This window comes from Phocoena sinus, chromosome 3, assembly GCF_008692025.1.
Source record: "Phocoena sinus isolate mPhoSin1 chromosome 3, mPhoSin1.pri, whole genome shotgun sequence".
Classification (NCBI taxonomy): domain Eukaryota; kingdom Metazoa; phylum Chordata; class Mammalia; order Artiodactyla; family Phocoenidae; genus Phocoena; species Phocoena sinus.
In genome coordinates, this window is record NC_045765.1 from 11,140,214 (window position 1) to 11,167,925 (window position 27,712).

Genomic DNA, 27,712 nt, shown 5'->3' on the forward strand with positions numbered 1-27,712 from the left:
TTTCTCTTGTTGCAGAGCATGGGCTCTAGGCACGCGGGCTTCAGTAATTGTGGCACGTGGGCTCAGTAGTTGTGGCTCACGGGCTGTAGAGTGCAGGCTCAATAGTTGTGTCACACGGACTTAGTTGCTCTGCGGCATGTGGGATCTTCCGGGACCAGGGCTCGAACCGGTGTCCCCTGCATTGGCAGGTGGATTCTTAATCACTGCACCACCAGGGAAGCCCGAGCAAGCTGCTTTTTACAAAAAGGATCCAGACAGTTTGGGAAGCGGCTTTCTGCATGCTGTCAGGTTAAGTGGTGCAGGCTGGGTGGGGAGTCCGGGGCTTCAGTGCTGAAAGAAGGGAATGATGGAGGGACAGCATAGCAAAGGCCTGGGAGGAAGAAACAAAGAGAGAACGAAAGGGGGTGAGAAGAAATGGACCAAGTGTGAGAAGTGAGAGAAATGGGGGGAGAGGGAGGTGGGTGAGCCCATGGTACTGGGCAGGGGGCCATGGGGGATACCGCCCTCTTCCACAAGTACAGGGGGACTGCCTTCTTATCAAGGTCACACACAGCAAATGGGCACATTGTTGAGGCCGTGGTGACCCAGGAGAAGGAGGACAAGGGTCCATCACCAACTGGCATTTTCCTATAGCTGTGGCCATGCGGTGGGAAACCCATGTGCGTGCACGTGTGTATTCTAATGTACGTGTTGTTAAAAATCCAACAGTACATTTTAAAGATCTTATTGGCTTTATATAACAATTCATGAATCGGGCTGCATCCAATCCAGCAGATAGAAAGGAGTTCTGAGGAGCTGTATAAAAGACTTTTGTAAGGCAAAAGGGAGTGGGAACAAGGAAGTTATATTAGCGAAAAGTAGACTTGTGGCAAGGTCCCTTTCCTTTAGGGGATGGCAGCTGTCTCAGGTAGATCACCTTACTTGTGCTGATCAGGCAATTTCTGATTGACTGGTTTCAGAGTCCATTTCTGGACGAGCTGAAACTGTAATTAAGTCTCGGTTTGGTGACATAAGCCTTAGCGTAAGTGACTCCATTTTGAGCCCGTCTTGTTTTTTTCACAATGTAATCTTTTAGCATATGTAAAATGTACATTAAGAATAAAAATGACAAGGTGGGACTAACCTGGTGGTCCAGTGGTAAAGAATATGCCTACCAATGCAGGGGACGTGGGTTCGATCCCTGGTCGGGGAACTAAGATCCCGCATGCTGCGGGGCAACTAAATCTGCACGCCACAACTACTGAGCTCATGCGCCTCAACTAGAGAGCCGGCGTGCTGCAAACAACAGAGCCCACGTGCCCTGGAGCCTGCAGGCCACAACTAGAGAGAAGCCCACACACCGCAACGAAGAGCCCGCGTGCTGCAGTGAAAGATCCTGCATGCCTTAACAAGATACAGAGTGCTGCAACTAAGCCCCGATGCAGCCAAATAAATAAATTAATAAATAAATTAAAAAAAAAAAGACTAAAGAAAACAAAGCAAAGCCATTTCCCTCACCAGGGTGGAAGCCAAGGGCCTAAGTGATGGTGTGGGACCCAGCATAGCTGCCCAGCCAACGCGGCGAGCGTGACCCACCTCGGGGCGGGGCCTTGCACTTTGCTGCAGGCTCCCTCACCTGTGTGTGTCACCTGAGGGGAGAAGTGCCCTCACCAACCTCTCCTCCCAAGCCCAGCTGCCCCACTGATTTGCTACATGTCTTGTACAAGAACAAGCAACAGGGAGCATGATTTCACTTAGGGAAGTGAGGTTATAACCAGACACCCGAAGAAAGTGCTGACATGTGGGGCGGGGGAGCTGGGAATGCTGTTGTCCTGGCCCCTAGACGGGTGTTTGACTTTTGAAACTCTGTGCTTCTGTTGCATGGATAAAAATGAAAAGTGTGTTAAACACAAGGCTTAAAGCGAACTAAATGCATCCTCTCGTGTTGATCCTTCTCAAAACGCTAGTAAAAGTATAGAGGCTACAGAACATTCCGAAGGTGGGAATTAAGAGAGGAGCCACAATTGACTGCCTGGTCCATGGCAAAGCCCAGCCAGATTTACCTGTAGAAACTTCCATAGACACTGAGTGCACCAGGTCCCACTGGGCTGGGCTGAAGATGGCAGTGGAATATGGAGGCCTCTGGTGTGGAAGCTGTTTGGGAAGTTCAGGTACCTGTGTCCCTCCCACAGTACCACTGGGCAGCCAGAAGGAGGGAAGCCAGGCTTGGTAGGGGGTGTGGTGGCAAATGGGGTTAAGTGACTACACATAAAGCTAAATGGAGAGAGCCACTATCCCTTACCCTGTGTGCAGATTACAGAATCTTCCAGGCATGAGACTGAAGACTCCTGGGGAATCCAAATGGCCAAAGAAGAAAGAGCTAAAGACACTGGCACATGGAGTTCTCATCAGCCGCCAGTTGAGCTGTGCCCCCCCACCCAGTGCTTCCTGAGTACCACATGGTCCATCCCGACTGACGTCCCCAAAGGGACAAGTGTGTCCCTTTGTGCACAGGATCTCTCTGGAAGGAGACACGAGAAGCTGGTAATGGGAGACATCCCTGCAAAGGGAACTGGGAGGTAGACCTACTTTTCATGGTAAACTCTTTGTGCAGTTTGCACTTTCTAGCTAATCATTTAACAGTCCAAACAGCAATTACATTAAAAAAAAAGTTTATTCAAAAATCTGTCGATGGGGCTTCCCTGGTAGTGCAGTGGTTAAGAATCCGCCTGCCAACACAGGGGACACGGGTTTGAGCCCTGGTCCGGGAAGATCCCACGTGCCGCGGAGCAACTAAGCCTGTGTGCCACAACTACTGAGCCTGCGTGCTGCAACTACTGAAGCCCACGTGCCTAGACCCTGTGCACGGCAACGAAGAGTAGCCCCCACTTGCTGCAACTAGGGAAAGCCCACGCGAAGCAACGAAGACCCAACACAGCCAAAAATAAATAAATTAATTAAAAAAAAAATCTGTCGAAATAACTTCAATCCTGTTTTTGGTTCATGGGGGGTGAGGGCCAGAGCCAAAGAAGAGGCATGGGCAGGAGAAAAAGTCATTTTAATTTTTATTAAATATACTCTCTTGTCACAAATCTTTAAAATATATAAACATTATATATAAACAAAGTGTCTCCATGGCGTCAAAATGTTAACTCCAAATCAGGCCAGGCAATCAGTGAGAGGGGTGACTGCCGAGGGTACAGGTCCGACTGTGTGCAGGGCTGGGGGGGGGTTGGGGGCGGTGCTGCCGAGGCTCGCTTGGCTGGGAGCCACCTTGGGGAGGCACACTGGGGCCAGCAACCCTGGGGGACCCTCCCCGCTCCTGCCCAGCCTGCAGCTGCCTAACCATCTATTTGGTCTCACCCACCTGGGGTGGACCGCCAGTCCCTGCTGTTCTCGCCTGCGGGCCCTCACGTTCCCATCCTGTCTCCCTGTGAGGGACGCCCCTGCCTCTCCTGAGCACTGGGCAAGGCTGGGGGAGAAGGTGGGTCGGATGCTAACCCAACAGGACAGCCATCACAGGCTGCTTGGGCCCCTGGGAATGGGAGTCTGGGGACAAGACTGGGGCTGGCTGGTGGAAACATGCAGGAAGGACAGAAAGAGGGGTCTTCACACCCACGGGACTAAGGCAAGAAAAACAGAAACAGGACAGAATGAAGGGAGGAAATGAAAATCACAACTGGAAATGCATGTGTGGCAACGAAGATACCCTCTCAGACCCTTTCACACATCATGGCTACTGAGCCCACTGTGAAAACCGACCCTCTGGTGGTCCTGGTCCTGGAACCAGATTGGACTGGTCAGGGTTTACTGTGTCTAGACCCAGGCCCAGCCAAATTGCAAAACCAAACCAAAAAAAACCAAACTCCAAATGTTATTAGGAAACAGGTGTTTCCAAGTCCCTGTGATTCCCGGTGGGCCCTGGGGGGCCTCCTCTGTGAGACCAGATCTCTGGGGTACCCTGACGCTTCCAAGCTTCCTGCCCCCAGGCCAGATGCTGTCTCGGGCTCTCACTCTGGGAGAATCAAGGCGGCCAGCTGCCTCCATGTACTCCGTTCACGAGAAATCAGACAACCCCACGGGCCTTAAATTGCCCCATGTCCCAGCCAAATAACTGCTCAGGTGGGGAGCCAGGGATGTGCCAGATGCCATGGGTCCCCCCCACGAGCCCCATACCTATGGGCAGAGGGTCAGGGCCTGAGGCCCAGCCTCCATCAGTGCAGCCAGTGGGGCGGGGATGAGAGCTTCCTGGCAACCCAGGCAGATGCTTCAGATGCTGGGGCTCAGACCCAAACCCATGGCAATTCCTCAAACCCTGTTGCCCGGAGGAGGCGTGACCCTCCTGAGAACATTACAAACTGGGGCGTGGGGGGGCGCAACAGAGGGGAAGACCCAATCCCAGGGGCCCGGGATAGAGTCTGGGATCAGGGTAACACTCTTAGGAGAAGGCTGCGCCCAAGCTGTAGACTGGGACAGACAAGGAGTCGTGTTACCAGGGAAGTGGTGAAGGCAGGAAAGGCGGGTCAGGCAGGGCGAGGCGAGAGATTGCATTTGTAGCCACAGCTGAGCAGGAGGCTGGTCTCATGGGGACAGGGCGGGCAGGAGGCCAGGCCTCAGCCCCACACTCTCTGGGGCTGTCCCCACCACGGACATAGACTCGGAACAACAAGGGGCAGGCGGGGTCTGGCTCTGAGCCCAGGGGGTACCAGGTCACTAGAACCAGGGGCCTGTCCAAGGACACAGAGCGCACCAGGAAGCAGTGCTGGCCCCTCATCACTCAGGGCATTCACGGTAATACCTCCCGGGGCAGCCCCGGCCCTGCTGAGGCGGGAAGAGGAGAGCACGGGAACTCCGGCCCCCAGGTCCCAACAATGCACTTCGAGGGCCACTGGCTTTCCCCTCAGACCTGTGCGCACTGAGCCCAGGCCCCCCAGCTTGTTCCACAAGGCGCATCCGCGCACCTCCTGGGTGGAACCCCGCGCACCCTTGCTCGCTGGGCTCAGAAACAGAAGGGGTCAGCGGTCCATCGCGAACTGAAGCTCGAGAGCAGCCGACCCCACTGGCCCCTAGCTCTGCAGGTGCCGCAGCAGGATCTGCATGAGGTCAAAGGTGGTGAAGCTGATGCCCACAGCGATGGGACCCTTGAGCCAGTTCATGCTCAGGCCTTTGTAGAGGCCGCGCACCACGCCCTCCTCCCGCATGATGGTGTGCATCGTGCGCGCGATGGAGGTGCGCTGGTGGCCCGTGACGCCGGCCGTCTGCATGCGCCGCCGCACCACGTCCAGCGGGTAGGAGGCCGACTGCCCGATGAGGCCCGCGCAGGCCCCGAAGATCATGCGCTCAAAGGGGTAGGGCTGCAGGCGGCCACTGTACTCTGCAGGGGAGGGGGGAGGGGCTGTGAGGGCGACGGGAGGGGGCGCACACCCGTGCACCCCTGCGCCCCGCGCTCACACGCGCTGGCAGTGTCACAGCTGCATTTCAGGACCTGACCGGCTCTCCTGGGCCTTCCCACCCAGGCCATAGCTTCCCTACTTCCTCACCTACTGGTCCCTCGTTTTCAATCAAATTTGAGAGATAAAAGATTTTTACAAGACAGAAAAGCACAAAGAATCATATAACCAAGTCCTAAGACCAAGAACGAGCTCACACCCAGTCACTCTTGTTTCTCGTCTAGTAAAGGGAAAACATCACTCAGTGGGAAGCAGCCGCATAGCACAGGGAGATCAGCTCGGTGCTGTGTGTCCACCTAGAGGGGTGGGATAGGGAGGGTGGGAGAGAGATGCAAGAGGGAGGGGATATGGGGATGTGTGTATACTTATCGCCGATTCACTTTGTTATACAGCAGAAACTAACACACCATTGTAAAGCAATTATACTCCAATAAAGATGTTAAAAAAAAAAAAAAAAAGGGCCTCCCTGGTGGCGCAGTGGTTGAGAGTCCGCCTGCCGATGCAGGGGACGCGGGTTCGTGCCCCGGTCCAGGAAAATCCCACATGCCTTGGAGCGGCTGGGCCCCTGAGCCATGGCCGCTGAGCCTGTGCGTCCAGAGCCTGTGCTCCGCAACGGGAGAAGCACAACAGTGAGAGGCCCGCGTACCACAAAAAAAAAAAAAAAAAACTGGAAAAAAAGAAAACATCACTCATGTCTGGAACCCTCTCCACGGCCCAGCCTGCCTGACAGGCACCCTCCCCTGGGTGCTGTGAGGGCAGGTGGGCTGGAGGGAGGAAGGGGCAGCAAGGGATCATCCTTTAAAAATGTGTTGTAAATTGGAAACTAGGAATTAAAAACAGGGAGATGCCCTACTCACTCAGCAGATTGGCAAAACATTAAAGTAACTGCCAGCACCACCAGGGGTGAGAAGGGGGCAGGGCGCCAGGGCAAGAGCAGTTACTGGAAGAGCAGAGGATGGAGAGTAAAACCAAAAAAACGAGGTCTCACACCCACACAAGGAGAGGAGCTCTTGATGTCAGCTGATCACAGAAAACCCACAAATGGCCTCACGGCGCCCCAACGGGGGACTCCCCCCATCCACTGCTAAAAGGATGGGTCAGAGCTGCACTGCCCAGAAGTGTAGGAGGTGACCGCTCACTTGCTTCCCATAACCAGGAAACAGCACAAGGCTTGTTCCCGCTACACAAAAGCGCAGGTAGAAGGGTTTCCAACGGAGTTGAGGGGTGGAGCCCCACCCCTAATAAGGAGGCTCAGGGGAGTGGGGCTGGGGGTTCTGGACAAGGGATCTCAGCTTTACCTGGATCATTTTCCTTCTTTAACAAAAAACATCCTGGAGCAAATAAGGCAGTTTGTTAATGACTGATCGGACCAGGCGGGGGCAGGTATGGGTGGGGTTACAATGTTCTTTGTACTTTTCTAGTTTCTCAAAATTACCAAAACACACGAGGGCACTTCCCCTCCGTCTAGGTTTTCCCCGTAGGCCTGTGTGCGCACCAGGGGCCTCCAGCCCTCTGGGTGACACTCTGGACTTCACAAGGTTGCTCTCAAAATGAGGCATTAAAGGTCAGGAGTCCAGCTTCCCCGGGGCTGGCCTGATATGTGTCTTCTTATCCAGACCCTGGGCCCCCGGCCTGCCCCTCCCAGGGGAGTTTTAGTGCCCCTCTGCCTCCACCCGCCTCCAGCTCTGTGTGACCCGCGGAGGTGCTCCCCGGGCTCCACACTCCTGACCTCTGTGCAGGCTCTTGAGTGTCTCGTAGGTGAAGAAGCTCAGGCCGGCGTAGGGAATGACCCCCAGCACGGTGGGAATGAATCCGTGGTAGAGGGTCTTCAGCCCCTCTTCTCGGGAGATGCGGATGAAGACGTGAAAGATGTTGCTATACCTGCAGGACAGAGCGGGGGGCGGGGGGAGGCCTCAATTCACTAATTCTCGCCTCTTCCCACGTCAGCGGGGACAGGCCTGGATGCTGACCGACAGAACCTCACAGAAGTCCTGGCGCTCGAGGGGTCCACACACGCCCAAGGCCATAGCCACCTTCACCACTGGGATCACTCCGCCGTGCTCAGCGCTTGGCTGTGTCTGCCTCCACATGAACACTTCGGGTTGGATGGAAGCAGAAACTGATCCCCAAGCTAAGAGACCCAATTACGGCCTTTCTGGAACAGCTGTGGAGCCGCACACCCGGCCCGCCCTGCGGTACCGGGAGAGGGGGAGGTAGCAGAGCCTCAGCCCAGCTCTGTCTGCAGCTGGATGTGGAAGCCCAGACCCAAACCCCAGGGGCCCAAGGGAGGGAGCCCACCCGGGGACCCCACTAGACACAGAGCCCCCACTGCTGGTGAAAACGTCGCCGTGCGTGGTAGGACTCACATTTCCTTTGGGGTCACGGCCATCCGTGCCCTGACCAGGTCCAGGGGGTAGGTCAGCGAAGCGGCCGTCGTTCCAGCCAGTGCACCAGCGAGGAGGCGGGGCCAAGGGGGCAGGGCTCTGAAAGAGGGTCGGGGAGGTCAGGGGCCAACGCCCCCGGTGCCCACAGGTCTGGGGGCGGGGAGGGATGGAGGAATGGCACCGGCTGCAAGGCAGCCAGCCGAGTTGAAGCGGGCGGCGCGGGGGAGAGTCTCTGGGTGGACATCATTTTTAAGTTCCCCCGGCTGCCTCGCCTTTCCCCCTCCTCGTACGAATGAATGAACAACGAGCACCTTCCCTACCCGCTCTGGGGCACAGGTAGGATCAGTGGCCGTCCTGGGACTTAGGTTCTGAGGGGAGACCGGATAAACAAGAGAAGTTCTGAAACGCTGAGCAGGTGGAAGACAGGAGAACAGGGTGATGTAATCGCGCTGAGAGGGGTTTTTTTTTTGGGGCGGGGGGCGGGAGGGAGGGCTCACTCTCCGCGGAAGCCGTAGTAGCTGCCCAGCAGGCGCTTGTACTCCTCGTGCGCGCTGAACTGGATGGCGGCGTAGGGCACCACGCGCACCATGGTGGCCGAGTTTCCGCGCCACAGGCTGAGGAAGCCTTCGTTGAGGTAGGTGAAGTAGAGGACCCGGAAGGCCTCCTGGGGGGAGGGCAGGGGAAAGGGGCAATGTCAGTGCCCTCCATCTCTGCCTGAGCAGTGCCTTTGCTGGCAGACTGCTGGACCTCCCTGCCCACCTTACGTGGCCCAGCCCTGCGCCTGGGGGCAGCCATCGTCCCCCTCCCCCGCATTCTCTGGGCTCTGCGCTAGGACCCCCGCACGCCCAGCCCCAGTCCTCCGGCCCTGGGAACTGGAAAGAGAGCCAGAGGGAACCAGGCTTGCAAAGCAGGCTCAGAGCCCTACAGAGGGTGTTTTGTTGGCATCTGGTAGTCTAGCTTTTTAAAATATTCTTCTTTTCTTTTATTAAGAAGGTTAACACCTGCTCCGTGTTTAAAAATAAATCAAATATGACAACTGTGAGTTTAGACTGTCAAGTCCTCTCACCACTACCCCAAGGATGCGGGGGGGGGGGGTCTCCCGTCAATTCCCAGGGTGGGCTGTGTCCAGGCAGAGCTCAGGGTGCAGATGGGTGGGCTTGGCCCTGGTGCCTGGCAGGGGAGGCCTTGGTCACCCAGCGGCCCTGCAGCTGGCCTGGGGCGGGGGTGGCGGAGAACCAATGGGATAAAGCACCTTGAAAAACGTTTCCCCAACCTCTACCACCCTCCTCCTCTGCCGCTGCCAGCCCAGCAGGGTGGAGGTGAAGGTCCTAGAGCAGGGGCTCCTTGACCTAGTGGCTCACCTTGGCAGAAAATCTTTTCGAGGACACTGGAAAAAAACAAAACAAAACACAACAGAGAGTGTGAGATATGAAGGATGGGACCCTCCCCCCAGTCTGCATGACCCCCTCCTCAGGGGTCTGGTCTGAGCATGGGGAGTGAGAGCCTCCCCTGGGAATGCCTCCCCCCCAACCCCTACAAGGGCTGAGGTGGGGGCCTCCGCAGCAGAGTCAGCCTCCTCCCAGGAGCCTCGTTACCGCCCCCGGCCCACGTCCAGGCCCCTCTGCACACCGGCTTCTCCCGCTGCCACCTGACCCCCAGGACAGTGAGGATCTCTGTAGGGGCCTGTGGGAGGACGCACCCCTCCGGGGTTGACACCCAGCAGTCCCCACCCCTGCTGGACCCCCTTCTGCCAGACCCATTTGGGGGAGGCATCCCAGCCACCAGCCATGCGGGGGTCAGCCAAGGGGGTGTCTGACATCTGCGGCCTGCCCTCTCCTCTCTCTTCTCCACGGCCTGGCCCAGGCAGCCCTAGTGCCTGCCCACTCTCCTGCTCTCCAGGGCTGCCTGGCTCACCCCCCGATCCCCCGCTTCCCAAGCATCAGCTGTGTTCCCAGGATAGCCTTGCGCTCCCGTCTGTGTGGACGTATGCACACCACCTGCCTTCGGAGTTACACCCAAGCTCCCTGTAGGGCGCTACACTGAGCATCTGTTCCAGGAACAACACAGCTGCCTGTGTGTGTGTGTGTGTGTGTGTGTGTGTGTGTGTGGTGGGGAAGGGACGTGTGCTCAGCTGCATGCCCATCCTTTCCCACGTCAGCTCACTCCTCCACGCCCTCCTCCTCAGGGAGGTTGATATCAATGCTCCTGTTATATGGATGAGGAAACTGAGGCCCAGCAGTCCTCTCCTCCCAAACAGCTGAGGGGCAGGGGTCCCAGGTTGTGACGGTCCTCCTTCCCAGCACCCCTCAGGCACTGGCCACCATCTGCAGGATAGAAAGGCCTCATCTTCAGGGGACCCTGTGCCTGCTCAACCCTAAGAAGGGAGGGAGATGGATTCTTGAACTGTGTCCTCCCCAGCGATATATCCATGTCCTCACTCCCTGCACCTGTGAACACGACCTTAACTGGAAACAGAGTCTTTGCAGATATAATTAAACTGAGGTCACACTAGAGGAGGGTGGGCCCTAATCCAGTGACATGGGTCCTTATAAGAGGAGAGGACCCAGACACAGAGGGGAAGGCAGAGACTGGGGGGAAGCAGCCACAAGCCAAGGATGCCTGGAGCCACCAGAAGCTGGTCCACCCTCAGGGCCCCAGCAGGAACCAATCCTAGAGACACCTTGAATTTGGACTTTTGGCCTCCAGAAAGTGGGAGAATAAATTCCTGTTTTTCTAAGCTGCCTGGTTTGTGGTACTTTGTGACGTCAGTCCTAAACACGAACAGACTTTCTAAGTGGATTCTACAGAGGCGTTTTAAAAACCACTTTGCAGAGCAGTCTGGGGGGCCGTGGAGGGGGAGGAGGATTGCTTGGCAGCTTCTCTATCACACGGGATAGATGGACAGGCAGCGTTTACCTTGGAAGATTATTTTGGTTCGGTCCAGGGGAGCTACCGCCGTTTTGGCAAGAGCGCCAGCCAGGGCCCCTGACAGGAGGGAGCTAAGAACTTGCCTGTGATCACTCTGCAAGAAAACACATGAACACGCAGTCTGTCATCAGAGAGGAAGAGGAGGCGTCTGTTCTGCTTGGGAAAGTCTCCTGAGCGTCTACCTTCTCCCCCTGGTCCAGGGCTGACAGACACACAGTGGCCAGAGTGACACAGCGCTGCTAGGCCCTATGCATGCTGGACACGGGCTGAGCCATGGTGGGTCCAGCAGCCACAAAGCCTGGTGGGACACAGTGAAAACCTCCTGGGCCATAGGGACCAACCACATGAGAGGTCATGCACTGGCTGGGCTGTCCCGTGAGGTTCCAAGTTCTCGGAGACGGCCTACGACAGGACGAACTCCAAACATAAGCGTCACCCCTGACCTGTCCTACTTTCAAGCCTTGGTTCCACCCACCACCTGTGTGTGAGGGATTCTCCCGTTGCAGTGTTTCAGGGTAAAGGTTCCTGGTGGTCTGGGGAGTGGGTGGGGCATATTAGGCAAGCAGACCCTGACTGTTCAGCGTGTCTCCTTTCCACAACTTTCTATCAGGACTTCAGGGACTGGCTGGCATCTGTGGCTCTTCATCCAGCCAAGGCAAGGGCGATGGTGACAGACGTGGCTGACCAGCACTGTGCACTCCTGTGGCCAGCCTCAGAGCCAGTGCTTTCCCAAGTCTTCCTGTGGCTCCCCGAGCCCCGGCTCCAACAGCCCTCCTTCCCTAGAGGCCCAGGGAGACCTGAGTTGTCACACAGGAAGCCACCTGCTCATCGGGTTGGAGTCTCCATCCCCGCTGCTGACTCAGCCACAGAACTTTCTGGAAGTGCTCTTCTGGACACGCCCCACATGTCCTCACTCTGCAGCGTGCAAGGCTGGTGAGGAGCAGGTAGCTCAATGATCCCGGGAATCTGTGAAGTCCGCTCGGACCAGGCGCCCTCAGGGGCCTAGAGACACGTGGAGCGGGGCAGGGGCATGTACAAACCTTCACCACTCCCCTCATGGGGCTGCCAGTCCACGGGGGGAGCCAGACATGAACTAACTCTTCAGACAGATGTGTGAAGAATCACCAATCTGGGAGGGGCTATGAGGAGGGGGCTCGGGGCTCCAGGAGAATGCGGGGTGAGGGGTAAGGAACCGAGGTTGAAGGATGAGGTACACCTAACTGCAGGGCTTGTGTGTGTGTGTGTGTGTGTGTGTGTGCGCTCATGCGTGTGTGACACTCTTAGAGGGGGAGGAACGCAACACTCAGAGGCCCCAGTGAGAAGGAGTGGGGGGCCCTGGGGGACCACAAGGAGGGCAGGGTGGCTGACACAGGGAAAGGGACGGGCACAGGGAAGAGAGAAGAGACGAAAGGTGGGTGGGGCTGGACCCCACAGAGTGTGGAGGCCTGACAAGGAGGCTGGTCTTTGCCTAAAGAGAAATGGAGAAGTGTGGAAGGTGAACAGGCCATTTTAACTGGAACCAGAGAAGAGGCAGCTCCTGTGAAACCCAGGATGAAGATGGCCGAGGAGGGGACCAGGGGAGGCTGCGAGAGGGGCGGGATGAAGGGGCATTTGGGGGTACAACTGGTAGCCTGGGTCCGAGTGGGCATGGTGGAGTCCAGGGCTACGCCCCAAGTTTGCTCAGCTCAGCGGGTGGCTCAGGGGGAAGGGCTGGGTCTGTCCACACTCCTGGCCTGAGTCTGGGCTCGGTGCTCCCTTCACCAGCCCAGCTGACCTCTCCCTAAAAGAACAGAGTCCTGCAGCAGTGTTTTCCCCTCTCAGTTTCTGAGGCCAAGCTTCACCAGGGGGTTCCATCTTCTTGCTTCACAGAGGCCTGTCACGGGGGACCCCTGCCTTTTCTGGGTCACACAGCAAGGTTCTCGTCCTTTGGTCCCATTGGCTTTGAGGGTTGTGGACATCTGATGCCAGAAGGCTCAGTGGTGTTCCTGGCACCAGCTCCGAGGCCCTGTGCCTCAGTTTCCTCTCTGTGAATCAATGTGGTGACAGCTGACCTCGAGCCACCGTGAGCAAAGGGAATGCCCTACGGGGAGTCTACGTGCTCTGTGGGCACCAGAAGTGGAGCCGATGTGTACCTTCCATCTCCTTCACCAGGTTACTTCCTGCGCAACCTGTGGTACTTACAATCACAAAGCCAGCTCTGCACATGGGGAACACACATCCTTAAACCCTAGCTCTCAATGTGGCGCTCCAGGGACATGCTGTGAGCCTACTTCACATGCTTAGTGGAGGAGGCTGGCTGCTGCTGCCTTCGGCAGACGCTCCCACTGACTTTTTTTTTTTTTAAAGAGGCATGGGGGCAGCACATAGCTTATTTATTTATTTATTTATTTATGGCTGCGTTGGGTCTTCACTGCTGTGCGCGGGCTTTCTCTAGTTGATGACAGTGGGGGCTACTTTTCATTGTGGTGTGCGTGCTTCTCACTGTGGTGGCTTCTCTTGTTGAGGAGCACGGGCCCTAGAGCGCGCAGGCTTCAGTAGCTGTGGCACGTGGGCTCAGTAGTTGTGGAGCACAGGCTTAGTTGCTCTGCAACATGTGAGATCTTCCTGGCCCAGGGCTCGAACCCGTGTCGCCTGCACTGGCAGGCGGATTCTTAACCACTGCGCCACCAGGGAAGCCCCCACAACTGACTCTTAAATGACCACAGCTGGCTTATTCTTTAAAGAGCTTGGTTGACATAGGCATCACTGAATGGTCAAAGTCTCCATACCCATCATATGGAGAGATCCTGCAAATGAAAAAGGAGGCAGGCAGCCTGACGGAGAAGAAACAGGTGATCCACAGATGGGATCCACACCAGTGGTGAACATCACAAGAAGATGCCTGGCTCCTTAACTAAAGAAATGGGACTTTGCAGAGTGAGCTCCCTGCACTGGGCTGGCCAAGCAGGCCAAGACTGACGTGGGTTGTGCCAGCCAGCGCAGAGGAAAACCGGCGCTGTGTGTGTCCCAGTGCACGTCAGGCACGGGGGCCTTTGCTGGGCGTGTCCGCTTGGCGGGATCCATCGGGCCAGTGGAGGGAAAGCCACGTCTCCCTCACACTCTGACGCGAAGTTCACTCAACTGTGAGGGATGGGTGCCTGCTCTGGGGCTTGCCCCCCCCGCCGCGCCCCCAGCATGGTGATGGTGGCCCCAAGAACCAGTCCTCCTGCCCACCTGGCGTTCCACAGGGAGACTTGGAATTTGGGGAAAGGTCAGGAGGGCCAGAGGATGCTGCTGCTTCAGGCTTTGAGCCCATGGACTTTGAGAACTGCCTGCGGGTGCCTGAGCCAGCCTGGCAGTGAAGGTGGGTTGGTTAGTCCATGTTCTAGGTTCAGCTGGGAGAACTTCTACTGGCTTCTATGGTGAACAAGCACAGGACTGATCCAATTTCTTCTCTTTTTTCTTTTTCTTAAATATTTATTTATTTGGTCACACCGGGTCTTAGTTGCAGCGGGTAGGCTCCTGCAGGTGCAGCTTACGGGCTACTTAGTTGCAGCACATGGGCTCCTTAGTTGTGGCATATGAACTCTTAGTTGCAGCATGCATGTGGGACCTAGTTCCCTGAACAGAGATCGAACCTGGGTCCCCTGCATTGGGAGCGCACGGAGTCTTCACCACCATGCCACCAGGGAAGTCCCTGATCCAATTTCTTTATGAGGGAATAAGGCTTTTGTCTTCAGTTGAAGGGCGTAATCGGAGATGAATTTCAGAGCTGAGGGTAAACTCCTCCCTGGAGCGAGGAGTTCCCCTGCAGCCCACCCCACCTTTGGCTAATTCTTCTGCGTTGGCAAGTCTGAGTGAGAAAAGGGGCTCAAGGACACCTTCAACATCCCAGCCAAATTTGGGCGAGGTTTTGGCTTCTTGCCAAGTGGTAGGGCAGCTGGATCCACAGCACAAATGGGGCTATGAAAATGGAATAGGAGGCAGCCTGCATCACCCCCTCACTCCCCGGCCTCGCCCTCAGCGTGTTCGGGGGTGATTTGTAATGGGGTGTGAGTACAGAAGAGGGACTGGGTGAGAATGCCCAATGGGGGGGCCAGGGTACTTGCCTTTGAAGACACATGAGCGGGCAGGATGGGCTCGGCATCCTCACGCAAACGCACCACGCCTTCCTTCACACCATTACCCATTCCAGGCCTGCTCAGGACGGCGGGAGACTCAGTCCTGGGGAGCAAGAAGGGACGAGGTGAGAATCTGGCCTCCTCCACCAGTCTGGGGCCTCTGATTTATCCTCAAGTGGCCCGATGCCAGCATTGCCCCAGTGGCACGCTTCTCCTAACCTGGCTTCTGTCTCTCTGCAGGATAAAGACACCCGAACCTACATCTGGATGTCACAGTCCCCTGACCTGACTGCTTAATCATTTACAAAAGCTCTTCTCATCAGCTCTTTTATTTCATCCTCACAAATGGGCCTCTGAGTCCTCTGTTTTTTTACCCTAGTACCAACTGCCCAGATTGGCTCAGAGAGGTTAAGCTGGCAGCAAGGTCACACAGCAGGAGGCAGGGGCATGGCAGGGTGTAGGGTGTGGAGGCTGGAGGGCTCCACCTGCCCTGGAGCCCAATGCCCTCTGGGCTTATGCCAGCTTGGACATAAGACTCCGTCCACAGAAATACTTTTAGAAAATTAATCTTTGTCCTACTGTGTGGCTGCCTGCCCTTTGCGGGCAAGTTATAGTAAAGTGTCCTAATACTTGAGGATTTCTCCCTGGAAACCTGTAAGCAGATAAGTTAGGGGGTCCCTGGAGAAAGAGAACCAGGAATGGCTCTCTTGACATAAGAGAAGCCATTTTGGCCTAAGCCACCTTGTGAGCTAAGCCTGACAGCAATGCTTGCCCTTGAACAGGTCTCAGTAATTAATGATCTAAAGCGAACAAAGGAATGCAGGAACAGAGAAAAGGCAGTCAGACAGTAGTGCAGTGATAAAGCAGAGCCCTAGTTCCTCCTCAAGGGATAGACATAATAATAAATATATCTTTGAGTTCTCTGGGAACTAAGGCCCCCACCCAGGTTGAGGGTGGAATGATGTTGACCCTCTTGACTTCAATCAACTAAAGCTTGGACTCTGTGGACCTTTGCCCCAATTCTATGCTGAATTCTCCTCTGTTCAAGCCCCTTCATGAATATGCATGTACCCTGAGCTTAAAACTTCCCCAATTTTGCTGTTCGGGGAGACACTGCTTTGGGAAAAGTCCCCGGTGTTCCCCTTACTTGCTGAAAGTCATAATAAATCCTTCCTTTTCCCCTCCCCATCTTTGGCTTGGTTGTGTCTATTGGCTTGACACCACCAAGAGATGAACCCAGTTTTCAGGTAACACAGGCTCGTGTCCAAATTTCCTCTTATGAAAGAATGTCTTTTCCTCTTGTAAGGACACCAGTCCTATTGGATCGGGGTCCACCCTAACAACCTCAAGTAATACATCCTTCCTTCTCCCCATCTTTGACTTAGTTGTGTTTATTTGCTTGACACCCACCAAGACGTGAACCCAGTTTTCGGATAACAAACCTACCTTTAACCTCCTAGTGCACGCGCACTCAGAGCTCAGCCAACCACACGGAGGGGACCAGGAGGAAAAAAGGATGAAGGACTGGTGTCACGGAGATGCCACTGGGCACCAGTATGCTTGGAGGTATCCCTTGCTTTAAAATCACCCAATGAATCAATATGCTTTCCTGTAAAATGATGCAAACGAGGCAGATGCCCCCCTGAGCCAGCTCTGGAAGCCCCTCCTGCCCTCCAGGTCCTCCCAGGCACCCGCTGGTACGGAACATCCTAGGAAGCACAAGCAGGATTCTGTTCCAAGTGGCCTCTGCCGCTGTTTCCTACCTAAAATGGTCCCTGACTCGGGGATGAACAGCTGCTTCTAAGACGGGGCCAGAAACTCAACAATGAGCCTGGACCACCCTGAGGTGTCAGGCAGGAACCAAAGTCAATGGGACTGTGAAAATGGGACACAAAGGCAAATCAAAGAGCTCCTCGTGGCCAAAGCAGGAACGCTGAGCAACAAAATCAATAAAGCAGTGTTGGGTTTTTTTTGTTTGTTTTTTTGTTTTTGGCTGCACCAAGGCATGAGGGATCTCAGTTCCCCAACCAGGGATCGAACCCGTGCCCCCTGCAGTGGAAGCACGGAGTCTTAACCACTGGACCACCAGGGAAGTCCCAGAAGTGTTGGATTGTAACCCAAAGTGTAAGATAAATAGCCGAGAGTCCACATGGATATAAACAAATGATTGAATAAATAAATAAATGAGGGAGAAGAGACAAATCTCCCAGGCAGAAGAATCCCAAATAAATTACACAGATGCTCAGCGCTGGAGGAAGGGAAGCGTAAGCACGACCCCTTAGGTGTGGGCCACGTGGCAACTTCCTTCCAAAAAGCACAGCACACAAAGGGGGGAAGGGAGTAACCTTACAGCGAGGACACCTGACAGACACCACCTCAGCCACGTGATCAAGGTCAACACCACAGTGATAAGTCACACTGACAGCGCGTGCCCTGGACACGTGTGTGTGTGTGTGTGTGTGTGTGTGTGTGTGTGTGTGTGTGTGTGTGATGAGAAAGGCACTTCCGCTCTGTGGTCCTCCGCTCCAAAGCCCAGTCCAACCATGAGAAAAACACCAGACAAATCCCAACCAAGGGCCAAGGGCCATAGAACACCTGACCAGTTCTCATCAAAACCGTCAAGGTCGTCGAAACCAAGAAAGTCTGAGAAACTATCTTAGCCCAGAGAAGCCTAAAGAGATGTGACAACTAAAGGTAATGTGAGGATCCTGGGACAGAAAAAGCACATTAGGGAAACACTATGTGAATAAACAATGGACTTCAGTTAATAATAATGGATCAGTATTTGCACATCAGTTGTGACAAATGTACCATACCAAAGGAAGATGTTATTAATACGGGAAACTGGGTGTGTGCGGTGGAGGGGAACTCTGTATTACTTTTGCAATTTTTCTATAAACCTAAAACTGCTCACAAACAAACAAAGAGAAACTAGGCCTTAGGGATCTTTTCCAGCCAGTGGCTGGGGTGTCATTCTGTGGCGGACACTGTGACTCTATCACCCTCCATGCGTCTGGCTGCTGCTCAGTGGCACCCCCAACATTCTGGACCCCAGGGGACTGTCCTCACACCTGGGCACCTGGATGCAGATGGTGCAGCCTTTCTTTGTTTCTTCTGGCTGCGCTTCGTAGCATGTGAGATCTTAGTTCCCCGACCAGGGATCGAACCCGTGCCCCCTGTGCCCCCTGCAGTGGAAGTGTGGAGTCCTAACCACTGGACCGCTGGGGAATTCCCAGTGCGGCCTTTCTTAGGTCTGGGTCAGGCGTGGTGAATGTGGACACGTTCTGCAAAACTGCCCTCCTGAGAAAGGATCCAGCCCTTTAGTCCTGGCCTCATACAGTCTAGAGTCTGAGCACTTGCCTCCCTCCCTCCCCTGGCCCTGGCCCAGGGCCTGCCCTGGGAGCTCTACAGACGGCTCAGACAGAGCCTCGGTGTGGTGGACGCAAACAGAAACAAAGGCACCACAGAAACCAGTGCAGACCTACAAGAGCGTGTCACTGCAGGTGACAGAGCGCCAAGGCTGAGTCCCGGGAAGGCACCTGCAGGGGGCTGAATGGTGGCACCCCGCCCCAAGACATGTCTCCCTGGAATCTGTGAATGTGGCATTATTTGAAAAAAGCCTTCACAGATGTAATTAAGGTAAAGATCTAGAGATCCTTACCCTGGATGAGGGTAGGTCCTAACAACAATGACAAGTGATCTGATAAGAGACAGAAAAACAGACACAGGCAGGGAGGCCAGTGTTTAGACAGTGGCAGAAATTGGAATGATACACACAAGCCACAAGCCAAGGAACACACAGAGCATAAAAGCTGGAAGAGACAAGGAGGAATCTTCCCCTAGAGCCTTAGGAGTGGCTCTACAGGAGGATTAATTTGGGATTTCTGACCTCCACAACTGTGAGAGAATAAACTTCTGTTGTCTCAAGACAGTTTGTGGTGATTTGTTACAGCGGCCAAAGGAATCTAAGATCCTTTTTGGAGGAGAAGCTGGGGTGCCTCAGGCCCCCCAACCCCAAGCAGAAGGGGCAGCCAGAGTCTGCAAGCTGCTTCCCTCAGGGCCCGGTGCCTCCAGGAAGCTCCCCAGGATTGCAGGGCGGAGAGAAGGAGATTCCTGTCCTGGGGCAGTGGTGGGGTTGGGGGTGGGGGAGGTCTCAAGTTTTTGCCTCTTAGGCCAAAGGCTATTTTCCTAGGAAGTAAAGAGCTCTTTGCCCTTTCATAAACAAAAACAAAAAAACTCAAGACAAAGGCAAAGAAACAGCTGGGTCACTGGGAAGGAAAAAAAATACCTGAAAAACATGACAGGTACCAGACTGCACTCATAATGAGAAAAGTGGGTTTAACCTTTGGTGGGGGGCTGTTGGCATGTGTGGGGACAGTAATGCAACTGGTAGATGAGACTGAGGCAGATTGCGGGGAGCATCTCTCTGCAGGTGATTTAGCAGACGCCTTCGAATGTGTGCTGTGCCCCCAGACAGGTGAGCATGAAGCCTCATGGGCCAGTAAGGCCACAGCCAGGTGCTGGTCCCAGTGAAGGTATGAAGGTCTGGATGGGAAGCTATGGGGGAGCGAGGAGAGGGGGACAGGGAGAATGTGTGACCTAAGCCCTCACAGGAGGACGCCACCCAGCCTGTCACTAATGAGTGAACCTACCTGAACCCAGGTGGGAGGCTGTCCCGATGCAAAGACTGGAAGCAGACCAGGTGTTTATAGAGTGCTGTCAACAGTGATGGGGGGACTTCCCTGGTGGCTCAGTGGTTAAGAATCTGCCTGCCAGTGCAGGGGACACGGGTTCGAGCCCTGGTCCGGGAAGATCCCACATGCCGCAGAGCAACTAAGCCCGTGCGCCACAATTACTGAGCCTGCACTCTAGAGCCCATGAGCCACAACTACTGAGCCCGTGAGCCACAACTACTGAAGCCCGTGCGCCTAGAGCCCGTGTTCCGCAACAAAGAGAAACCACCGCAATGAGAAGCCCGCGCACCGTAACGAAGAGTAGCCCTCACTCGCCGCAACTAGAGAAAGCCCGCACGCAGCAATGAAGACCCAATGCAGCCAAAAATAAAAAATAAAAATAAATAAATAAATTTATTAAAAAAACCCAAAAAAACAGTGATAGGGACTCTCCATACAGGGGAGGAGACAAGGGCATGGAGGGAGCCTGACTGTGGATGTACATACTTTCCAGCAGTTGGCATTTTGCCTCCCGCCACTCACCTCTTCAAGAATAACAGAGGACACAACCCACGTGTGGCTGACCCAACCCCCGCTGTGCCCTTCCCAGGTCAGAGCCCCTCCCCCTGCACTCAGGCACCCCCCCCCCGCCCCCTACTGGCTTCCTTCCCCCAAACGGCCACAAGGTTCTGAATTTACCCCCCAACCTGCCCGGAGAGGCCTCCCTCACTGAAATGGGGTTCCCACTGCCCACACAGCATCCATACTCAGGACAGTTGCCAGGCTCCCTCTGCCACCAGCATGGGGTCACCGTGCCTGGGACTTCTCCGCACCCAGCCCCCCAGGTCGGGCCCCCTTATCTGTGCCCAAGAACATGGGCTCTTTTGGGTGTTGTCTGGAGTCCATCATTGGTCAGATGGTGACCAACAGCCCACGTGGCTGAGGGTGAGGCCCAGAGTATATGGCGGGTGGCCTCAGCTGGCGCTTGAAACTCTGAGGCCGGAGCCCCCTCCCTCCTGACTTCCTCCAGCCCCTGCGGCCCCTGCTGCCTCCCTCTCTCCAGGGCAAGAGGCCTGGGCTCTGCACCAAGGCAGGCAACTGGGCCAGGTGGTTTCTTCACATTCTTTTGTTTCTATTGTACCTCGTCCCTTCTGTTGTTGCCAGTAATACCGATTTTTTTAAAAATTATATTTATTTATTTATTATTATTATTTTTTGGCTGCGTTGGGTCTTCATTGCGGCGTGGGCTTTCTCTAGTTGAGGTGAGCGGGGGCTGCTTTTCGCTGCAGTGCGCAGCCTTCTCATTGCGGTGACTTCTCTTGTTGTAAAGCACAGGCTCCAGGCGTGTGGGCTTCAGTAGCTGTGGCTCGCGGGCTCTAGCGCACAGGCTCAGTAGTTGCGGTGCACGGGCTTAGTTGCTCTGCAGCATGTGGGATCTTCCTGGACCGGAGCTCGAACCTGTGTCCCCTGTATTGGCAGGCGGATTCTTGACCACTGCGCCACTGGGGAAGTCCCTCTCGTTCTGTTTTTGTTTTTTTACCCGGCTCTGCCCTGACCCTGCTGGCCTTGTCTTGTCTGAAATAGCAGAGGCTGCTGGACAGGCACCTTCTTCAATAATGCCCTGCCAAGAATTCTGGCTTCACAGCTGTAGGGGTTACATGAGGTCTTCCGAAGTTCATGTCCACCCAGGACCTCAGGAAGTGACTTTATTTGGAATAGGGTCTTTCAGGCATTATTAGTTAAGGATATCAAGATGAGATCACCTTGGGGACTTCCCTAGTGGTCCAGTGGCTAAGACTCCCTGCTCCCAATGCAGGGGGCCCACACTCGATCCCTGGTCAGGGAATTAGATCCCACAACTAATCCCACAATTAGCCGCAACTAAAAGACCCTGCGTGCTGCAACAAAGATCCCATGTGCTGCAACTAAGACCCTGTGCAGCCAAAATAAACAAACAAACAAACAAACGAACAAACAAATTAATCAATTAAAAAGATGAGATCAGGGCTTCCCTGGTGGCGCAGTGGTTGAGAGTCCGCCTGCTGATGCAGGGGACACGGGTTCATGCCCTGGTCCGGGAAGATCCCACATGCCATGGAGTGGCTGGGCCCGTAAGCCATGGCCGCTGAACCTGCGCTCCGCAACGGGAGAGGCCACAACAGTGAGAGGCCCGCGTACCGCAAAAAAAAAAAAAAAAAAAAAAAAGATGAGATCATCTTGGATTTGGTGGACCCTAAATCCAATGATGGGTGTCCTTATAAGAAGTCTCACACACACACACACACACACACACACACACACACACACAGGGAAGAAGGCCATGTGAAGATGGAGGTGGAGATTAGGGTGATGTGGCCAACAAGCCAAGGAACTCAAGGACTGCCTCTGGCAGCCACCAGAGATGGGGAAAGATTCTCCTTCAGGAGCCCCAGTAGGAACCAACCCTGCTGTCTTAGTCAGTTCTGGCTGCTGTGACAAAACACCACAGGCTGGGTGGCTTATAAACAATAGAAATATATTTCTCACGGTTCCAGAGGCTGGGAAGTCTAAGGTCAAGGTGCCAGCAGCTCTGATGTCTGTTCAGAATGTTCTTCCTGATTCACAGATGGTGGCCTCTCTGTGTCCTCACATAGCACAAGGAGCAAGGGGGTTCTCTTGGGCCTCCTTTAAAAAGCCGTTAATCCCATTCATGAGGGCTGCACCCTCATAACCTAATCATCTCCCAAAACCCCACCTCCTAATACCATCACACTGGGGATTAAATTTCAACATATGAATTTTAGGGGAGACGCAAGCATTGAGTCTATAGCACCGGCCGACACCTTGATTTTGGACTTCTGAACTCCACAACAGGGACAGAATAAACTTCTGCTGTTTTAAGCCACCCAGCCTGAGGTTATTTGTTATGGAAGCCCCAGGAAACTAATACAGCAAGAGTCTGAGACCAAGGCCCCCCAAGTGTGTACTGTCCCTTGGCTAGTGACCTGCCCATGACCCCGAGGTCACTGCACCTCTCTGTGGACCTCACAGGTTGCCCAGCTGGCAGAACTTCAACAGAAAACCTGGCTTCTCCTGATCTTTGTTGAGACCCTGGAACCCAAGCACTCAGCTGCAGCAGAAGGTATTCAGTGAAGAAAACAAATGTTGACAAGCATATTTTAAAAATAGCACAGGGACCGGGGAGGGGCCACTGGGGGAACATTCTACTTCTTAAACTGGGTGATGGTTTCGTTATTCTTTCTACCATCTTTCTTTTCATGCACACATTACATACTTGTATTATTAAGAAGTATTTCACACTTAAAATAAAAAATACAATGCATTTTTAAAAGAGCTGGCTTGCAAAACCCAAACAAGCTAATAGCTCTGATCATCTCAATATTCCTCTAATGTCTAATTGCCAAAATAGAAGAGAAGAACCAAAAAACGGGATGACACATGGGAAAAGGTCTGCCCTCAGGCTGATGACGCCCTCCACCTGGCACCAATAGTGGGAAATCACCGACAACTCAAGAAAATCTCAAGACAACTTCTCAAATAGGTTTAACATCTGACTTGTCTCAATCTCATCTGACACCTTCATTCTTTTGCCGGATCCCGGTGCTTAAAAAAAAGCCAAAAAACAGAGCAACAGCCAACATCTCAGACCTCCCTTCCTGGGACTCCAGGTGACGCCTGCATCTCCTTCTCTAGAAGGACCGCCTCCCCTCCACCCCAACCTTCAGAGCTTTGCAGAGGAGGGACTCAAATATTTCTTGGACTGAGCTTTAGACTCTGGAAGAGAAACAGAAATCTAATGTTTAATCACCACCCCCATGGGCCAGAACACCTCAGAGACAAGATAAGAAGACTGGAGAGACCAGAACACTTGATAATAACCGTCCTGGCTGCTGGGGGAGGAAACAGGCATTCCAACTTCACAGCTGAGAGAATACTGATGACAGCACAGCCTCCACAGAGGAAGATTAACCATTTAAATGGACATGCCCTTTGGCCTGGCCACTCCTAGGAAGTTGCCGCAGTTGGATGTTAAACTCCACGAAGACAGAGAGGTTTCCACACGTCTGTGCACTGCTGGAGCCCCACACACGTTTACTACATATTTGCTCATGCAAAATTCTATCTATCCATTGCAGTTTGGTTTGTAAAAGCGAAACACCAGCAACAACTTAAAAAGCCATCAGTAAGGGACTTGTTTTAAATCACTCACCCTTTTGGTAAAATTTGATACAAATTTACCAGTGGTTTAAAAGGGGTGGTGAGGGGGAATATGCACATCTTCCTCACAACCATAGACTATCTCTGGAAGGGAACATTATCATACAGGAGAAACTATTAACAATGAGGGCCTCCAGAGGGGGACGGGGAACCAGCATGGGGAGACCTGCCTGTTTTTTACTGTTATGCCCTTTTGTACTGTTTGATTTTATTTATTTTTTTACCATGTACATCAATGACCTTGTCAAGGTTTATTCATATATTCACATGTGTGTATATATATATAATATATGCATGTACATACGCATATATAAAATGTGTGCATGTGTATATATGTACATATAATATATATGCATATACATACACACACATTTTAAATGACTCCTTTTGAATTTGGACAGAAAACCCCAATGGCTTCAGTTTCCACTGAAGCCGAAGGTGACAAGACCCTCCAGAACATTCCAGCACCATCTTTGCAGGGAGAGACAGGAGAGGGATAAGAAGTACTATGCAAGCGTTACAGGAAACGGCATGTTATTGCTTTTTTAACAGTAAAGCCACCAGCCTCTTTCCATACTGCACACTTGCAAATCACCCTCCAGGGAACTTGAAAAGTTCCAGAAAAATCTTTATCCCCAGCACCATGCCAGGCTCCAGTTTTGCAGTTTGTGTCTAAGCGGCTGAAACATTAGCTCTCTCACTCTGAAGAGTGTTGCCTTACTCTCTCGGTTTATCAGCTTTAAGGCCCCAGGAGCTCTCCCGGGTCAGTGAGGGGCCTCAGTCTGTAAGAGCTGGGCCAGAGGGTGGAAGCCCAGCAAACCCCACCACCACCCCAGGCGACCCTACCAGCTGGGCCTGCAGCACCCTAGGTGTTGAAGCCCAACCACAGGGTCCCCATCTCCACCAGCCCCAGGGCTCTGAGACACGTGTTCAGAAAGCGACCAGGGGCCGCCCCTTCCAGCTCAGCCTTTCGGGACCCAGTCAAAGACAGGACTCCTGAGGAACAGCTGCAGGGAGGGTGGGGGTCCCCTCCCCTCCCCTCCCCTCCCCTCCCCTCCCTTCCCCTCCCCTCCCCTCCCCTGCCAACCCCTCAGAGATAAACACAACAGATGGGCAAAAGTGGAGGAGGTCCGCAGAGAAGGGTCAGCAGCAATGCTCAGGAAGGGGTGGGCAATGCCACCCCAATTCAAATCGCTTTAGGTTTGTTGCTGGTAAAATGGAGATAATTCCGGTTTTGTCTGGCCCATGGGATTATTCTAAGCCCGGAAATCACTTTATAGACCGTGATAAGTGAAAAGATAACATCTGGGTGTGCTTTTCCTTGCGGGGGTGGGGGGGGTGGGGGGGGTGGGGGGGGTGGAGGTTGCAGTGATCCTGAGATAGCAAGGCTTGGGTGAATGTTGGAAAACCTGGATTATGGAGGGGGCACAAACACAGGTGAATGTGGAAGAAAGTACGGGTGGGTGCACAGACTGGGGGTGTTCGAGTCAGAGGGGGCTGCCAGGGGTACTGGGCAGGCATGTGCATGTGTGGAGGGAGTACCTGAGGGCACTGACCCAGATTACTTAAGGTGGGGGGCAGTGAGAGGGGCCCAGACTTGGCTGTGAGAAAAGCCAGCGAGAGGATAGGAACAAGCACAGATGTGAGTGGAGGACGGTGAGTTTGGGGTCACAGGCTCAGATGCTGGGTGTGGAGGTGCAGGCCCACGTGTGGTGGCGCGGGGACCGGGTGTGTGTGTGTGAGGACGCCCTGTAGTGTGGGGCTGTCATCGAGGGGAAGTCTCAAGCGACGTGTCGGTGGGTGTTCATGAGCCGGGGGCGCGGTGTCAGGTGTGTGAAGGGGAATATAAGTGCGGGCACAGAGTCAGGTGCGTGTAGGGGTGCAGAGTTAACTGTGCGGGGCGCCTGGGGGCGCGGCCCCAAGGGTGTGGGGTATGTCAGCGAGGCGGACAGTCTCAGGTGTATGAGGGGAGATGTCAAAGAGAAGGGATGTGGTGTCGGGTATGTGTGGGCTGACGGAGAGAGGCTCCGATCCGGCTGTGGGAGCCCCAAGGGGGCACCAGACTAGCGGTGTTGGGGGCGGGGGGGGGTAGGCTTTAACCTCTCCCAGTCCTCGCGATGCTGCTGTCACGCCCCGCCTCGTCCGCCCCCGCCCCGGGTCCATGACAGCAAGGGGCCTCGCCCTAGGTCGGCCCGAGGGGCGCGGGCCCCCTCGACGCCTGCGCCGCCCCGCGCCCCGCGTGCCCCCTCACCGACTGGGACGTGTCGCTGCCGCCGCTGCCGCCGCCGCCACCTCCAGCCGCCACAGCCCCGCCTCGCGCACCCTCCGCGCGCGCCGCGGGAGGGGTCCACGCCGTACTCCGATTGGCTGCGTGCTGGCCAACCATCTCTGGAGACAGCTGAGATTGGTAGACATGAAGCGGACGGGCAGCTCCTGAAGCCAATCATTGAGGAGAAGAGGCGGGGCTATCGGGACACACAGTGGGTCCCCAGGGTGGTCCTGCTGGGCGCGAGGTGCTGGGAGGCTAGGGCCTGGAGGCGGGCGAAGATTGGAGCTTTGGAAGAAGACGGGCATCCCTGGTGACCAATCGCCGCGGAGTAAGGGCGGGGCTCCGAAGAAGCTGGCGCTACTGGCGCAAGAGGAACGGAGGGCGTAGCCCGGAGAGCGACGGAGACTGGCTGCGATGCGAAAGACAGGCAGGGCCGGCGGCCAATCGTAGGGGCCGTGCGCCCTGGCCAAGACTTGGAGCAAACGAGGTGCAGAGTTTGGCCGTGAGCGCGGTGGCCGGAGGTGGCCTCGGGGGTCACGCGCAGGGTCCCCTGAGGCTGTGGCGAAGTCAGACCCTCGGGCCACGCAACGCAGAAGCAGGACCTCCAACTTGGGCCCTGAGCTTGGCCATCACGGCTGAAGGACTCGTGGATAATTCTTCATCTCCTCACTACCCGCTGTTCCCCTGCAAATGATACGGAGAGGGCAGAGACTCGCTGGAGGTCACTCAGCTGCAGCTCCGGGTAGTGCGAAGACGTGGAAATAGGTGGAATCCTACTCACGCACTTTGTGATTTTCTGGAAATGTTTGACTTCTCCGAGTTCAAGCTTTCTCCTCCACGGGATCAAATGACCTCCCTGTCGGAACCACCTCCCTGCTAAGCCTTTGGTGAATTAACCGAATCCTAACCACAAGCCCGTGAGGTCAAAGAGACCACTGGCCCCACTTTACAGAAATCAGAGCACAGAGAGGTCAAGTTCCTTGCCCCTTGTCACACTGCAGTTCAGCAGGCCCAAAGTAGCCTGCTTTTTGGAAAAGGGGTAAGGCAGTGTCAGACCACAGCCACTGGGGCCCTGAGTGACTAGGGTTTGAATACTTGTCTGACTGCATAACCTTGAGCAAGGCATTTATGAGCCTCAGTTTCCTCACGGGACAATGATTCCTACACCTTCATCTTTCCTTTCTGGGGCTTCACCCCTGGGAGAATTTATATTCCAGCCCTCACCTTGACCTTCTGGTGAAAGCCTTTGACCCTCTGCAGGTCACATCTGGCCTGTGAGCCCCAGCTTTTCTGTGAGGTGCGGGGTCATGGGATTCTTTGCAGATAGGGAGGCAGCTGCTGTCCAGTGCTAGGCTGTGTCATTGTCACCTCCCCCAAGCCTACCCTGTTCTCTGACTCACCAAGTGCTAGGGCAGAGAGGATTACATATGTTCCCAGATACTGGCTCTTATTTCCTCTAGGTGTGGGCTGGGGTTGGTGGAGATCAAGTTCAGAACCAGGGAATCCTGAGAGGGAGCAAGGCTGAGCTAGGCCCTAATAATGGCTCACATTTCAGGGCTGTGCAAGCCCCCTGCTAAGTGCATAATCCATAACTTCTCAAAGGGCCCCTGTGAGGAAACAATGGGGGGCTCACAAGTGGGAGTCACTAGCCTGGGGCTACCATCTGCCTCCTGATATTCCCAGGATATTCCCACCTGAGCCTCCTCTCAAA

General features: G+C 54.6%; 1 protein-coding gene across 2 annotated transcripts; it reads right to left on the reverse strand.

Moving 5' to 3' along the window:
* Positions 1-116: 116 nt before the first annotated feature.
* SLC25A42 (solute carrier family 25 member 42) lies at positions 117-26,694 on the reverse strand. 2 transcript variants are annotated; one of them, XM_032627804.1, is made up of 8 exons: positions 25,984-26,694; positions 14,830-14,944; positions 10,730-10,835; positions 9,175-9,200; positions 8,311-8,477; positions 7,796-7,912; positions 7,159-7,310; positions 117-370 (listed from the first exon to the last, which is right to left on the reverse strand). In XM_032627804.1, exons 1-8 carry the CDS (start codon positions 26,304-26,306, stop codon positions 285-287), a joined length of 1,092 nt encoding a protein of 363 aa, XP_032483695.1. In that variant the 5' UTR covers positions 26,307-26,694; the 3' UTR covers positions 117-284. The 2 variants fall into 2 exon arrangements, with proteins under 2 accessions (XP_032483695.1, XP_032483694.1); XM_032627803.1 differs by lacking the exon at positions 117-370 and adding an exon at positions 3,028-5,353 and having other exon boundaries at positions 25,984-26,693.
* Positions 26,695-27,712: the final 1,018 nt, after the last annotated feature.

Bases quoted from the DNA above. Each gene is read 5' to 3' on its own strand.
- SLC25A42 (XM_032627803.1), bottom strand. From the start codon at position 26,306: ATGCCCGTCTTCTTCCAAAGCTCCAATCTTCGCCCGCCTCCAGGCCCT. The intron at 7,913-8,310 runs GTGAGCCCTCCC...ACCCTCTTTCAG, and splicing joins TACTACGGCTTCCGCGGAGA to AGCCCTGCCCCCTTGGCCCC. The intron at 5,354-7,158 runs GTCAGGAGTGTG...CCTCCCCTGCAG, and splicing joins ACTCAAGAGCCTGCACAGAG to AGTACAGTGGCCGCCTGCAG.